Below are 16,180 nucleotides of genomic sequence, written 5' to 3'. Positions count from 1 at the left end.
AAATGTGCATTACACGATGATCTTGATGAAAGATTAAATATATCATTGGAAATTGCAAAAAGAAAAAAATACCTTTTTAATTTCTTTCTTTCTTTCTTTCTTTCTTTCTTTCTTTCTTTCTTTCTTTCTTTCTTTCTTTCTTTTTTTCTTTCTTTAACAATTTGAACTAGGATTTGGTTACAATTCATTTTAGTTCTAATGGATAGTTAAACAAAAAGAATGAATGTAGCTTAATTTTCCACCCTCTCAGTCTACAGACAAGGACAAGGTTGTCTAAAAGACAAGATAAGGGGGTGTTCAAGGTGAGCCACTCATGGTCAAACACATTTTCCACTGCGCTCCCTTCAGTTAAAGCCCCTTTCGATTATTTGGGCAACGGAAACTTTGACTCGATTTGTGACATTCTCGTGCCATGCAGCCAGTTTTAGGTTTCCTTCAAAGTGTTATCCCAGAATGTCACATTGTAACATTGTGTTCAGAATTTAGTCTAAAATGTATTTAGCTGATCATTTATCCAGTACTGCTGCCTGGAGTTTGTAGTCCTTGTCGGTCTTATCTACAATTTGAAGGATGAAGTCTCAAGGCTGTGCTTTCTCAGTGTCGTGAGTAAATTAATTAGACATGACACACTATTTAGTTTGGCTTTATTCAAAAATACTAAAATATAAAAAGTATGCAATATATCTGGCTGATAGTTAACATTGTTTACTATTTACAAACACACATAGAGATAATTTACTGGTTTTAAAGCCATATACCTGATTATTTGTTATTAAAAAAAGAGGGAGCGTCAGGATTTCAAAGATTTGCAGTCAAAATCCTTATTCTTCACAAGGATGAAGCACATCATTCAGAGAGCAATACTGTCACAGTAATGTAAACAACAACTAGTCACAATCGCTATAAATACATTATAATTAGATGCACAAATGTTCACTAATCTTATTCCACAACTAGAGAAAAAGGTACAGGCCAGGAATTTTAATCTCCTCATTATGATCTTTTTTCAGTAAACAGAAAATGTGATTGTTACAAATATATCCCATGTCCACACATCTCTAGGAAATATGTAATTTCAAATATGTGAATATGTAACTCCAAACATATTTGACAGTTACATTTTAACATTAGTTAAAGCTCAGCATGATTTGTGTTTATTATTGTTCCCAGCTGCAGACTGTGTGCTTGCACCTGCACAGACCCCAAACTTCCTGTTTGCCTTCATTTAGCTGCTGCGCTCGCTGACCTATTTTGCATCGTCGGCAGTAGTTACAGAAACTTTCTGACGCTCTTTCAGCAGCAGGCCGTGTTCAGCGGACCCTCATGTATGTCCACCTCGTCCACTGCCCCCTCGGGCAGGTGCACTGTCATAGTGCAGGCTCTGATTCCCCCTAGAGGCTCCAGCACGTTGAATACCCTGTCCCATACGTCTTTAGCAGGGTCGTACCTCTGCACAATGTCCACCATGCATCGGCTGTTCCAGGAGTACCCCCCCACCACGTACACCTGTCCGTTAAACACCGTCACTCCCACATCACTCTGGCCACGGGGCATGGGGGCGACCACAGTCCACTGGTCAGTAGCGGGACTGTAGTATTCGCAGCTCAGAACATCGTCGTAATCGCTGCTGCCTCTGAAGTGGTTTCCCCCCATCACGTAGAGCCGGTCGCCCACGGTGCACATGCAGTGAAGGCCGCGCAGATCCATCATGTCTGCCCTGCGAGACCACGAGTCTGTGGCAGGGTCATAACACCAAAGCTCCTTCTGAAAAGTGTCACGAGTGATGCCACCTACAAAGGACGTTAAATGTTACAATTTCAAAAAAGATGCCGAACTCCACAGTGTCTAGAAATTAGCCTCAAATTCTGTTTCCTTGAGCATTTAATGGTACAAGGAAAATATGATTTTAGACAGTGTAGTTAAACTACACTAGATTAGTTTTCTCTAAATTGTATTATTTTATTTTTTTTACATCAGAGCACATCAAGCTGACAGACAGAAGAGGTAAGCCTAAAGTGCCTTTTATTTTTCAGGTTTGTGTTAGAAATACATTCAATGATAAATGCTTTACTTTGTAACATGAGTCCGAAGTGTGCTCAAAATCTAACAAGCTGTGACCTTTAAAACTTTGAGGTTAACATCAATGCTTGTGAAACTGGTTTCTTTTCTTCATATAAGAAAACCCATTTCCTGCCCTGAGAGTGGGATGAGTAAAGCAGATGAAGCTTTTGTTTGTAACCAGGAAGTGGTTTTTGATGGTCCTGCATTGTTAAAAGCGTACTGTAGCCTTAAACAAATTAGTGAAATCCCAGTCTCAGCCTTAATATTCTACTTTATTTCAGAACTAAGAGCAGTCAATGTACGGTACTTTTATGAGGCAGACAGGTTTTTGTTCATTCTTGATATTCATTAGTAAATTCATGCTATGTACATTTCTTGCCCTGTTCTTGCTCTGATGTATTGGTTTCTATTCTATGTAAATGAGAGAACACTGCATGAGTAAAAATGCACAAATGCCTCTGCTGCTGATCCACTTTTGCATGTACTATCCATTTTCCACCTAAGCACTTGGTAAATGACAGTAATGTTCTGTACCTGAGATGTACATGAGGTCTCCATGGACAGTCCCTGCATGTCCATAGTGTGGCTCCATCATGTTGGTCACAAAAGTCCACTCATTCTTCTTCAGGTTGTAACACTCCACCGTGTCTAAACAACAAATGACAACATGTCAAGTCTTTGTTTTTCACATTAAAACAAAAAGTATCTTACCAATCTCTCCTGATGCGTTCCTTCCTCCCACTGCATACAGTTTCCCTTTGAGAGCGCTCAGGTGGAAGAAGGTCCGATTCTCATTGAGCGAGGCGATCTGAATCCACTTGTCAAATCGTGGGTCGTAGCGGTACACACTGTCTATGGCAGTTTTACCCTTGGTGTCATATGTACTCTGCCCTAGAAACACAATATTGATAGTAAATTGTATGTGCATATTTATGCTGTGTTGTTGGAAAGGTCATCTGCTCTGCCATCTTTGTCTCTCATATGAGAAGCTTCCATACCCGGTACAGATGAGTACTTATGAACCTTTTCTACCATGAAAAACTGTAGTACAGTAGCAAAACAGGCGACAAAAAAGTGATGAAAAAGCAACAAAAACACAACAAAAAAGCAACAAAACAGGCAACAAAAAATGTATGCTTTTGAAAGTGCTCACTCTGCAAAATGTACTGATTGATAGAATACTATGTTCCAACCTCCGACGATGAACAGAAACCCCCCCAGCAGGGCCACTCCGTGCTGGTAGCGGGGCACGTCCATGGGCCGGAGTGCTCTCCAGTGCCCCGTCTTCTCGTCGTACAGCCTGAGCTCCCGACTGACCACCAGCTGCTGCCTCATGACCCCGCCCAGAGCCAGGATGTGCGTGGAGTCCGAGCGAATCTGGGTCCTCTCAGTCTGAAGGCCCGGCTGCATGAACGGCATCATCTGGTAGTTACTGGCCTCCAACAGCAGGTTCACACAGGCAGCATTGGTGTGCATCAGAGAGTCACCGCACTCCTCCTGAGGCAGAAGGGGGAAATGACTAGGTATACTGTACCGTATTTGTAAAGAGTACCCTCACATACGATCATTTTTCTACATACATTTTTCTTTCAAAATGTACATGTCTTATGCATTTTCCATCAAATATATCCATAATTCGATTTTTTTTTACATTTTTTGTTTTATCATTACTTTGAAATAGCAATAGCTCCTTCTTGTTCTAAAAGTAAGACCTTTCCCTTTAGTACCCACCTCTGCCTGTGAAATGTGTATGAGGTCAGTGGGGCTCATCAGGGGGAAGCGGATGTGCCTCATCAGCGTGTGGACAGAGGAGTGTCGGTTTGGAGCGTCATGGTCTAACCATTCTTTGGCGATTTGGTACAGCTGCATCTCAGTGAAGCTCTCGAGAGAGTTACTGGACAGAGCCTTGGCCATGGTGGTTGCAGATAGCTGCAGGTGAAGGCCGGACTCCAACAAGGACGAGAGGTTCTGGCTCACAAACTCTCCTACAGGACAACATAATTATGCAGTTACAATTAGGGCTGGCCGTTGAGATGCATCAGTATAAGGTAAAGAAGCATGTAGTCCTCACTCAGCCAATCAGAAGAGATCACCCTACATCACAGATCCCACTACTGTGGATTTGAAGTCTGAAAAAGACCCAGGTCTTGCTAATTTCATGGTACATTTCTTTACATAACTTGAAAACTAACCATGATAAGTTGATGAAACTCACGCATTTTATCGATCTTTGATTTTATCAATAATTGTGCTGGTGAAGTGAAGATGTATGTGTTGGTTTTGGAGGACGTAGTAAAATCACATCATCATACACTTAAACCTGAAGTTAATTTGTTTTGTCCATGTTTAGACATGTCTTGACAAAAGAACCAATAAACCCTAGGACTATGTTTTTTTTGTTGGCAAAGGATTTTTTGTAAAATTAGGCAAACAATATTGGAGGTAACTGACCACTCCCACTGCACCTAAAGCACAATCACATTACAAAAGCTCTGTCTATGACAGGTGTGATCATTCAATTATCAATATCACAAAACACAACGTCTCCTGAATACCAGCATCCCTCGAGCCGTGAAAGTACTTTTTGTACATTTTATATATAAACCTTTGTATCTTTTTTTACCCCTTAAAGGGCAATGAATTAAATATGGTAACTTTGTTAACAGTTTTTTTTTTAACCTGTTTAGGGCAAGGAACCAAATATGGTATCTTCGCTCACATTGATTCTCTGCATGATAATGAAGCATTTAGAAAAATGAAACAACAGAAATAATCCCTCAATAACACTCATTCATAAATTGTAATTATTTATTTTAAAGTGTTTCAATGGGTGCCCTATACAGGGTTAAAAATCATATTGAGATCCTTGTGTCGATCTCACAATTAAGTGCTTCCCTCACTTTACAAGCACAGACACATTAACCCCCTCTTTCCTCCTTATATCGGCCTATGTCATGCTCTGAGTGACTGACGGGCCGAGTGTGAACTTTCACAAGCAGCAGATGGCTTTACTTACTGCCTAAACACAACGATACTAAGTGCACATGAATCGCCATGAATTCTAAAGCGTGAACAAAAAACAGGTGGCATGAATACCCTCCTCTATTTACCATGTCAGAAACAGGAGGAAATAATAAATCCCACTCACCGATATTGGCCTGAACATCCTCAAGATTCAAGTCTATGGCAATGCGCTCCACTTCAACACAGTTTTCTATTGTCACCTGTGTAAAAATCAATGTTAAATTCAAATGCAAAAACCAACATCAGGTACATCATTATGAACAAACTCCTTTCTGAAATGTAACTATATAATTGGGCACATGGTAACGGCAATAGTAAGTGTAGTAATGATAGGGGGGAACTCCATGCAGAAACATGCAAATAGTTTCTCTAATAATTGGCCTGAGTCATGGAGAATAAAGAGGACACACTGTGAGGGCCCACCCAGTTAGTTTGTTTGGCCAAGATGTTTGAGCTACGTCTGACTCTGGTTGTTCACATAAAGGAACTAAACACTAACTACTGTCATCGACATATAATTTTCTCTCACCTCGCTGCAGAGGAGCTGATTGCAGAAGCGCAGGACGGGCATGACCTGCAGGAAGTTCGCAGCCTCCAGCGTGTCCTGGAGGTTGCCCATGTCCAGGCTGACTTTGGATGTGTAAATGAAGTCTATGATGTTCTTCAACCCGAGCTTAGTGACGCCATGCAGCTTAATCTCTGTCATCCCCTGCTCTCGCATGCCTCCTGGACCAGTGATAATACAAAGACAAAAAGAGAAGGTCACACAATGTCTTAGGGCATATATGCAAACTCGGCAATATTGAAAGGCGCACAGTAGATCCTTTGAGCGGTGTCTTTGTCAAAGTCGTAGCTCTCGTTCACATTGAGAGATTTTGTCAGCTTTAGTTACATGAAAACGTAACTGATTACAAGCGTAACAAGCTTCCATTTAAACTTCATACATCAATTGCACGTGATATTGAGATTGTTTGACAAGAATGGTGTGCTTTTCACTTGTTTCAAACATTTACAACATTTCCTGCTCTTGTGTGGCTTCACCTGTGAACATGGCCTTGAAGTAGTCGCTGGATGAAGCCATGATGACTCTGTGAACCGGGAATTTCTCATTACTGTCTCCGGGAAACAGGACAACGTCGCAAAGGATGTCGCTCGTCCGGAACGAGTCCAGGCCCTTTGGAAAACATAACACACACACATGCTACATTCATAATCAAAGTGAGACACTCTGGCAAAGGCAGATTTTTATCGCTCACTTTAATGCTGTTCTATAATTATACTGTGAATAACAGACCCAGGGGTGTGTTTTATTTCATGCATGCGCGTTTGAGGAATTCTCCAAATTCAATCAATCGCCCACTCAAGAGCTCGAAACAGTTGCCCCTCACCTTCTGATGTCATCACATGGTTTTCAAGGTCAAACAGCTTCAATGGACTCGTTGATCATTTATTTGCTCAAACCGTCTCCACTACAAAACACGCTTTGCCATGAGCTAGCAACTGTTGCTTATAGCATTAGGTATACCAGTGGTTCTTCTCCAGACCCATAGCTTTGATAAATAATATTAATAATAATAATGCATCGGTTTTATAGTGCTTTTCTGGACACTCAAAGACGCTTCACATTAAGCTGCTATTGTAGCCACAGCTGCCCTGGGGTAGACTGACGGAAGCGAGGCAACCAGTCTGCGCCATCGGCCCCTCCGACCACCACCAACCACTCACTCGCACACTGCATTCGCTAGGCTACCTGGTGTTCCGGTCTCCCATCCAAATACCGACCAGGCCCTTCCCTGCTTAGCTTCCAAGGTCTGACGGGATCGGGCAGAGCAAAGGCAGCATGACCCAAATGAAAACAAAATAAATTGCAGTTTGGCCCTATCTTACTATATTCAGTATCTTCAGTACTTTTCAAGTTGACCTACACATTAGTTTCAGTTTCAAAAGATGAAATACTAAAGCTAAGGAGTTTCAAAGTATAAAAAAAACACAATAAAGTACTTCTCTATAAATACGGAGATCTGAAATGGAAGTACCTGCAACACGTCTGACTCGTGTTCTTTGCTGATGAAAACTTTGGACAGTGGCCTTGGAGGAAGTTTGGGCTTGGTGGATTTATCGGGACGTTTGGGTAGAGTTGACAAAGGCGGGGGCAAAGGCGTGGGAGGAGGAGCGGGAGCTGGAGAATAGGGTCTGACATCTGAAACAACAAATGAGTAACTATTGTTATTTTTATTATTATTTATATTATGTTCTTCATTATTGACTATGTACAGTATAATGTTAGGAACATACAGACATTTTTCAGAGCTATGTTAATCATTACTATTACAATATGTACAGTCCGATACATACATTTCACACAGTAATCTACAGTATCATATAAAACATTGAAATATTATTTGGACAAAAATATGAAACTATGATTCTATAGAAACATTCCATTGCTCTCATTATACAGTATTTGCTTTTGAACATTCATAAAAGTCTAGGTCTGTGTCGTTAATTGCTCATATAGAAAGGTACAGAGTGTGGACTGTTCATGATAATTGTAATAATGATGATATTGATGATAATTCTGTATCAGACTTTACCATAATAATAAACCATTAAATTGAAAATAAACCATAGAATAGATAAAACAGAATAGCTAGTATCATTATGCAAGGCCCCGCACCTTGTTGGACCGGCTGATCGGGTGGGGCAGGGGGGCGCTCCCGTTGGGCTTGAGCCCTCTGAGCGTCTCGGTGTCTGCTGCTGCCCATCCGTGACAGTGTCCGGCTCAGCCTCCCACCCCCGCCGTCGTCACCATTCGCTCTATGAATAAAAACAGGAAGAAGGCTGTTAGTAATTTTATATCAATACTAAATAGTGATGTGCGTAGTAAATCTTAAGCAACTGTTCCCTTTTTGGCTCGATTGCTAAATGTAAATTGAGGAAGCATTTTGTTTAAAAAAAAAGTAAAAAATTCTCATGGATGTGTCTAAGATTGAACAATGATCAAAATATCTAAGGTCAAAGTGATAAGTTGTGCATGTGCAAACAATATTAGGACAAAGCCTTACCCAGCATCATTGGCCTCCCTGGGTTGAGGGCTGCTATTGCGCCGGTAGGACCTCCTGAATGAGAATATATAGAAAAAAGGTTTGAAATCTAATTTAACCTCATAGTTTCACCTTGAAGATTCTGTTTGCTTATAATTCATGCTCCAACTGCTGCTTTCTTTGATAACATCAACACGCGGTTAGTTCAGATGATGCAAAACCAACTAAGCGTGAAACAATACATCAACTTCCCGTTTTGAAGTTGTTATTTTTCTTACGTAAGCCCACTTGACTTGTAAGTAAAACCAACTTTTACTGCAACTTCTTACAAAGAAGTACCGGATTTCTTATTAATGCTTTAAAATGAAGATTCAGTTACAAGTACGCATTTGAAATACACCTGAGGAAAGACTGAAGTATAAATTGCAACACAAGTACACGCATTTCAAAACATATCTCAGAGATCTAATCAACAGAGTTAGCAGCTTTTGCAAGATAAATCAATCCTTTTGAAGACAGGATTGAGGCCATTATATTAACTACACAAGTGAAGTCTGCAATTTTCTATTTGCGACCCTTTTAATTGTGATGTTGATTCAATAACAATTAATTATGACTGACATTATTTGCCATAAATGCATTTCATTATTGTGTCAAAGCTGCTCCCACAAAAAATGAGATGGTGGTGTAAGCCAATTCAAGAACAAGTGGGTAACATCACTCCCATAAAGACAGTTTCATCAGACTAGAAATGTCAACACTATTGCGTTGTTCAGCTTGGTAATTCTGGAGTTTTTTTTAAATGCACCACATTAGTAATAACAGCTTCAAAGTGTTGTATCAATAACTACAGAAATAAAATACTCTAACTACATTTTCACAAATTCATGTTAGTGTGTGACACAAACAACTACGTGTCACACACTAACATGGATTTGTGAAAATGTAGGTAGGCAAATGACAAAAACAGAAAACAGTTCTGGCAATATATCAGTAAAGTGGATGCAATCCGTAACTACCTCCAGTGGCACCTGTCCCACACAGTGAAAACCAACGATGCATTCATTTAATTTGCAGAAGTGGAAGGTGTACCTGAGAGAGAGCCTCCCCAGCAGGCCGGACCCAAGACTGGACTCCAGCCTGAATGTCGAGCCAAAGCAAACTGAGAGAAACAACGGAGCAGGAGAGCGGACGAGATGCACGATGCACAACACCTTCTATAGTCAATGAGCGAAAAATGATTACAGTTTTATGCCCTCAAACCGAGACCTCAGTCACTTCCTGTGCTACTTCTCCTTCTCGCTCCCTGTATGAAACACAACTTTCAGTGCAACTAACAAGCTCTGTAAAAGGTCTAGTGAGTTTTCAAGCCACAAAAAATAGAACTTTTTTTTTGTGCGAAAGTTTGAGATCATATAATTTTATTTTTTGTTGTTTGTGCTGATAACCCTACAATAATGCACTAAACGTGGAAAATTAAACAGCTTTTTGTTGTTGAAAAATCAGAAACTAAAATTTCCTACAGACCAAATATGTAGAGCCTATTTGCAAGATGAATCAAAACAATTTACATATGAATAAAAAGAGGGAGATGAAAACCTAACTCACTGTACATTGAGGGAATCCTTGTAGATATAGGTGCCATTATACTCAATAATGTAAAAAGTGAATTTTTTATCATTTGCTTTTATTTAACCACAGGAACCAGTATCATATGTGTGACTGCCGTTTCACATTTACGCTCAGAGAGGTTTCCCAGAGCTATAGCTGTAACCACTAGTGTCCTCTAAAACAATCACAATTTCTAATTGCACTTTCATTCTACTTGGGTCAACTTGGGTCCAGAGACTATTGCACTCCGGCATGGATACATATTGTCTGCATTACGTCTCCCACATGGGAAGCCTGTCACGTGCATGTTTTGTCCTCCCTTCTTGACTATGTAGTTTGTGTTGTCTACATCTTCCAGCTTTAAGATGAGAGTCAAGCGAGCTTTGTTTTGGCCCCAGCGCTGCCCTCTGCTGGTGCGTTACAGTTTGGAGCACTGAATGAGGCTCTTGTTGATTTCATCCACATTACGGCAACCTAAAAGAATGAAAGTAAAATAATTATTACACATATATTAAAGGGACCATACTGAGTTAAAAAAGTTAAAACTAAGTATTTTCATCCCCCCACATGTTCCAGCCATGTCCTAATATGTAGAATGAGCTCAGGCCTATTCACCACAACTGCACTGCAAAAAATAATTTACTAGATTAGTTTAGATGTCTCAATTTGAGCATAATAATCCAAATTCTAGTTCGACTAGTTTGACTAGTTAAGATTTAGTTGGGCATTTGACCTAGATTATTTCACTTGTTCTGAGATGTTTCTGACTCGTTTCAATACATTTCGCCTTTATTTCAAGTAAGTTTCTCTGCCAATTGGGTAAGAAAAATGGTCTTGTCCCATTGGCAGTTTTACTTTCTTGTTTCAAGCGAGATTTACCATAGAACCAGTCTGAAATGTCATCAAACTAGCAAAATAATCTTGGTCAGATCAGGAAAAAGGTCTAAATGAGTGAAAACCACTCAAAACAAGATACATTTCCTCAATTCAAGTCATTTAAGCCAATGCTTGATATTTACTTTTTGTAGTGTGCCTCTAAAATCCTGCACTGTCACTCAAAAAGGTGTCAATTCGGTCCAAAGTGCCTTCATGCACAAGCTTAATATAAAAGCTGCAGTTACGCATAAGACCTGAGGTGGCAGCAGTGAGCATAAAATGACTAACTTGCATCTAGCCCCTTTGAGCAAACTAAAGAAGGCAAGTTTTTTCCGTAGAGTAAACAAAGTAATTCAAGGTGGTTTCTGGAACAAGTATATAATATTAAATGGGCAAAGACAGTTTGCAAGTACACAAGACTCTCAGTCGTCATGTGCACAGCTAAATAAAGGTGTTTTCAGCCTGGATTTGAACATTGTCAGAGCTGAGGCCTGTTACACATCTTCAGGAAGACAGTTCCTAGATTTAGACAGTCGTGTTTAGTCTTGGCTCTGAACAGCAGCAGCTTATGATGATATGGACGTGTCAGAATTACCTGATAATGCCATGGATAGACGAAACTCATCATTTAGGATTTGTAGCACTTCCCTCACTCCTTCTTCACCCTAAAATAAATGATTAAGTTGGTTAACAATTAAACTCATAGTTACATTATGATTATGTCACACATTCGCTACTGTTTGACGACCTGGAGTCAAACAAGTGAAACAACACTACAGTCAGTGGAGAGACTATATAAGCAGGATCAAAAGTATAACTCCTACCACCATTGCCATGTTCTCTCAAGATATATTTTTTTCAGTTGGGAGAATATGATACGGTTTCATGACATTGTACTGGTTTATAGAATACTACATTGTCTGACCCCGCCCCCTCTGCAGGCATTTATCCACCTGAAAGGTAGTGTATGCGCACGAGACCAAAGCAGGGGAGACTGGGCCGTTCCTTTGAGGAAAACATCTTTTGGTCAGTTGAGCTTTTCAGTGAGGGCTGCTCACACCTGGTACACTGTTGCAACTAACATCAGGGACATCCCAACACTGAGAACCTTCACTAGATCAGAAAAACTCTGGCTTCTGGACAAAACTACAGTCACAGTGTGAACATGTAGGTTTTTTACCAATAGCGTTTACCATTTCATGTTTATTGTCTTTTTTGTCTGTGTTGCCTTGTTTATAATGTCTGTGTGAACAACAGCCTGCCCTGGGACTACAGATGAAATTAGCCATCGTGGCTAACTCTGGCATATTTACAGTAAATGTGGACTTTGAATACTCATGTTAATCAATATGCACTGACCTGTCTTAATTAAAAAGATAAAAATAAATAAATAAACAATACTCCAAACAATGAATGTTTACGCCACAAGATTGAGTGTGTAATCGACAGGTGAATGAAAACTGTATTAATTCCAGTAATTGCTCTTCATTGTGCTCAACGTTGCTATGAGCTCTTACAGATTCAGATTAAGTGTGTTTTTTACCTTGTAAGCTAAACCCCAAATGGCTGGGCGCCCGATGAACACACACTTGGCTCCTAAAGCCAGAGCCTTGAGGACGTCACTGCCGGTCCTGATCCCTCCATCCAGATACACTTCAATCCTGCCCTGCACAGTGTCCACAATCTCTGCTATGGCGTCAATCTGAGGGAATGGGGAAAACATGTGTTTCATTGGATTGTTGCTTTGAAAACAAAAAACATCACAACAAGGGCAGTATCTTGTTACAATACAAAAGCATTATCACAAATTAGAGCTATTTGATTGTCACACTGTCGAATTGTTTATATTGTTTTAATTTATATTATATTCAAGACAAAGTCAGGCATAAATAAAATAATAAAAATGAAAAATACATATATTTTTATTGACTTCATAAATACAGTATCTTTCTGCAAAATAACAAGAAAATATGCTGAAGAAACATTTTTCTAAATATGCTTATCATTTTATCTCTATTGCCTACTTTAGTGCCATAAAAATATGGCAAATATTGTTCTTAACTATATCATGGTGTACACTCACCAAAATCAAAAGTTTTTTGAAATGTTTATATGTTTTTTTGCAAATGAAGTCATCAGACAAATTTAAGAGTTTAGCATCTTACTGTGGCAGGCCCCCCGTCCAGTTGCCTCCCTCCGTGGTTGGACACAATGATGCCCTGGACGCCGTGCTGCACAGCCAGCTCAGCGTCCTCTTTGGTCAGGATGCCTTTGATGATGATGGGCAGGCGGGTGATGGACTGCAGCCAGTAAACATCCTGCCAGCTGATGGACGGGTCCAACGTGTTTGCTGGGATCCCGTACTCCTCTGGGCCGGCTGTTGCTTGCTTAAGAGAGTCAATAACAAATATAAGAGAGCTGTCAGTATACACTGTTTGCGGCTGTACTTTTTTGAGCTGTTATAATGCTGATCCCTCGTCATTGTCTTCAAAAATCAATCAATTTTGCTCTACTGCTACAGTTTTGTGTGGTTGTTTCATCTTCACTTGCTTTTGTTTCATAAACTGCGTTCATCACGCCACCATTGATTTGTTTGCATGTCAGGTTCCAATATCATTTTTGGCATAATGAATTCCCACCTGCTGCCAGTGGGGGGCGCTCCAACTAAACTTTGGAACACTAATAAACACAGCAATAAATGTTCCTTTCCGAAACATAAAAGTTTTAATTTGTAATATAAATGCTAATGTTTATATGTCATGATTAATATAAAAATATATGTTAGCACCAAATTATTGATGCAAAGGTTTTTACACAGGAATAGTAAAAGTTTCCATGGGCAAAATGTGCACTTTGTTGTTTGAGTTGAGAATGTTTCAATTATTAACCACAGGCTTCCTCTGCTCTCAATCTTTATATTTGGCAATTAAATCTTAGAAGCACAATGAAATATACATCTTTTTTATTTAATAGCCATGGCTATAATGTAAAGGCATGGTGTAACGCATAGGTCATAATGTTTATTTTTATAACCATGATGTTAAAACATTTACCTGAAAAATTCCATCAAAGTTCTTGACCTTGAGGTGTGGAGGGAGTTTGAACTGGTTCCGGATGTCGTTTCGGCGTTTGCCAGTGTAGGGCACGTCCACAGTGAGCACCAGGGCCTTGTACCCAAGCCCCTCCACGCGGTGCACAATGTGCTCAGACAGTTTTCTGTCCCGGTACACATACAGCTGGAACCAGCGGAAGCCACTTGGAGCTGCTGCCACAATCTCCTCCACTGAACAGGTGGAGTAGGTGCTGGTGATGTAGCAGGTGTTCAGGGCCTCTGTGGCTGAGGGTCCAGGCAAAGATCATAATCATTTAGTCCGGCGCGTGCAGGTCAATTTTATTAAGCTAAGTTCAAAGAAACCCCTAAAACAAACTTGTTTGTGGGCATGAAAATATTAATTTGTGTTAATTGCTTAAAAATGTAAACACATTTTGATATAAGTTGATCATTAAGAGCTTACCTCGAGCTGTAGCCAGTTCTCCTTCAGGCCAAGCCAAACAGTGGAAGGCTGTGGGTGCGATGCCAACAGGAAAACTGATCTCTGTCCCCTGCACTGTGGTCCGAGTGTCACAGGCCGACACGTCCCGAAGGATCCGAGGCCTCAGACGAATTCTAAAACGACAGTTTAAGTGTTCATTTTATATCACAAACACAAAGTCTATGAAAAACACAACATGAAACTCTCAGTCAACATTTATCAACTTTCTGTTGGCTATTGTTGTTACAATGTAGGCTACCTCTTGTATGCCAGCACATTGTCATCCCTGGTGCAGCATTCGTCTGCACCGGCTGCATAATAGTCCCAGGTGGCCTTTGAGAGGTGCTCCTTGGCGTACTCTTCAAAGTCAGTCAGGCAGACCATCGCCATCTCGGCACACCGACCTACTTCCCTGTACAGATCATACAAAACAAAGTCATCTAAAATCTCAATAAGGCCTATGTGTCAAATCTCGCCTTACAGTCGTTGAGATCAGTGTTATTATTGCTTTCTATCAACTCACAAGGTTTGTATTGTAACAAGTGGTAAAAACAGATGTAAAAAAATAAATAAATAAAAAGTCATCAGGAAAATCACTGCATGAAGTGCAAATAACTAATGAGACGACGGAATCCACACTTACCGAGATTTACACCAAAAAGTCCCTCCTTGAGTAAACAACCTCCAAACTATTGTTTGAACTAAATTTCCCAAAATGAAAAAACAAACAAACCAACCCTACATAAACCAAATAAAAAGCTCGCCCTGTGGGTAAACTTCCTCTCGTGTTTCCCGTCTCATAAAAACAGTTCGAACCTCGACGTCAATCAAACATTGACAGAGTGACTCTGTATCCACCACAGAGCGCGTGACCCTGCAGTGACCTCTGCCTTTGTGTTTACACGAGTTGAAAATGTGCTGATGACCAGCTACAGTGAACCAGTGAGTGTACGGCGATCTCAATACAAATACAGTTATGGATATTTTGACTCGCTTCAAAACCAATGGGCCAAAATCGATCAGAAAATACAGTTAAATATGAGACCGAAACAACTGATCATTTCGACATCGAGCCTAAAACACTAGGCCTATGAAAAGCCTATAAAAAGGGACTTTCTGAAAGACGACTTACCGGTTACAAGTGCAAATATTCATCCTTTTCAGCTGCAGCTTTCACTAATAATCTGAAAACAAATTGAAAACATGTCACGGTCTTGCTGTTTTCAAGCTCTTTGGCTTCAGACACTTTTCCTGAGAAACGGCACAAATATGCAACTTTTTTTTAGTGCTTTGATTTTCTTGGTTTTACTTCACTGATTATATCTTCCCACTTGGGGGCAGTACAGCACCAACTGTCTCAAATCCTCCACGTATCCATCCCACACACTGTAGATGCCACTACTACTACTACTACTACTACTACTACTACTACTACTACTACTACTACTACTACTATTACTACTACTACTACTAGCCTACTATTACTATTACTACTACTACTACTACTATTACTATTACTACTACTACTACTACTACTACTACTACTACTACTACTACCACTACTACTACTACTACCACTACTACTACTACTACCACTACTACTACTACTACTACTACTTAATTATATTATAATTAAGTAGTAGTAGTAATAAGGTTTTTCATATGAGTCTGCAAAGTGTTACTGTAGCTTTGTAGTCGGTTTATTTCAACATCCAAATGTTGATGAGAATTCATGTAACTTTGCATAATAAATTACTGACGTGAAGTCAACAACAGATTTATATAGACAATGTACGAACTGCCGTTGACAACCCTCACTTATTTCACTTGTTACTTTTTATGTCCCGCATTTTATAATATTGGATCAATGTGTGTCATATGAATTGTGCAATATAAATAAACAAACACACGCCTAAAGATTAATATGAGACACTACAGGAGAATAGAACAATACATTTGAAATATAAAATTGAAAATTATGCAATAAATTACAGACAAAAAAATGTTTGAAGGAGAAGTTTTGTTCTTTTT

At 39.8% G+C, this 16,180-nt stretch overlaps 2 protein-coding genes across 3 annotated transcripts; both read right to left on the bottom strand.

Moving 5' to 3' along the window:
• Positions 1 to 966: 966 nt before the first annotated feature.
• On the bottom strand, positions 967 to 9,422 carry LOC306967874 (kelch-like protein 9). The gene is made up of 12 exons (XM_079563066.1): positions 9,222 to 9,422; positions 8,151 to 8,204; positions 7,763 to 7,902; positions 7,122 to 7,285; positions 6,127 to 6,259; positions 5,615 to 5,811; positions 5,210 to 5,285; positions 3,793 to 4,046; positions 3,255 to 3,558; positions 2,773 to 2,952; positions 2,596 to 2,709; positions 967 to 1,790 (listed from the first exon to the last, which is right to left on the bottom strand). The coding sequence occupies exons 3-12, from the start codon at positions 7,848 to 7,850 to the stop codon at positions 1,294 to 1,296; spliced, it is 2,007 nt and encodes a 668-aa protein (XP_079419192.1). The 5' UTR covers positions 7,851 to 7,902; positions 8,151 to 8,204; positions 9,222 to 9,422; the 3' UTR covers positions 967 to 1,293.
• Positions 9,423 to 9,819: 397 nt separating this feature from the next.
• Positions 9,820 to 15,395, bottom strand: hao2 (hydroxyacid oxidase 2 (long chain)). 2 transcript variants are annotated; one of them, XM_079563190.1, is made up of 8 exons: positions 15,282 to 15,395; positions 14,409 to 14,561; positions 14,132 to 14,283; positions 13,670 to 13,953; positions 12,782 to 13,003; positions 12,160 to 12,318; positions 11,212 to 11,281; positions 9,820 to 10,214 (listed from the first exon to the last, which is right to left on the bottom strand). In XM_079563190.1, the coding sequence occupies exons 1-8, from the start codon at positions 15,302 to 15,304 to the stop codon at positions 10,159 to 10,161; spliced, it is 1,119 nt and encodes a 372-aa protein (XP_079419316.1). In that variant the 5' UTR covers positions 15,305 to 15,395; the 3' UTR covers positions 9,820 to 10,158. The 2 variants fall into 2 exon arrangements, with proteins under 2 accessions (XP_079419316.1, XP_079419317.1); XM_079563191.1 differs by lacking the exon at positions 15,282 to 15,395 and adding an exon at positions 14,793 to 15,001.
• Positions 15,396 to 16,180: the final 785 nt, after the last annotated feature.

Source organism: Gobius niger (assembly GCF_951799975.1).
Source record: "Gobius niger genome assembly, chromosome: 9".
In the NCBI taxonomy this organism is placed as follows: domain Eukaryota; kingdom Metazoa; phylum Chordata; class Actinopteri; order Gobiiformes; family Gobiidae; genus Gobius; species Gobius niger.
The sequence above is the reverse complement of the archived record's forward strand: the minus strand, read 5'-3'. Positions and strand labels throughout refer to the sequence as shown.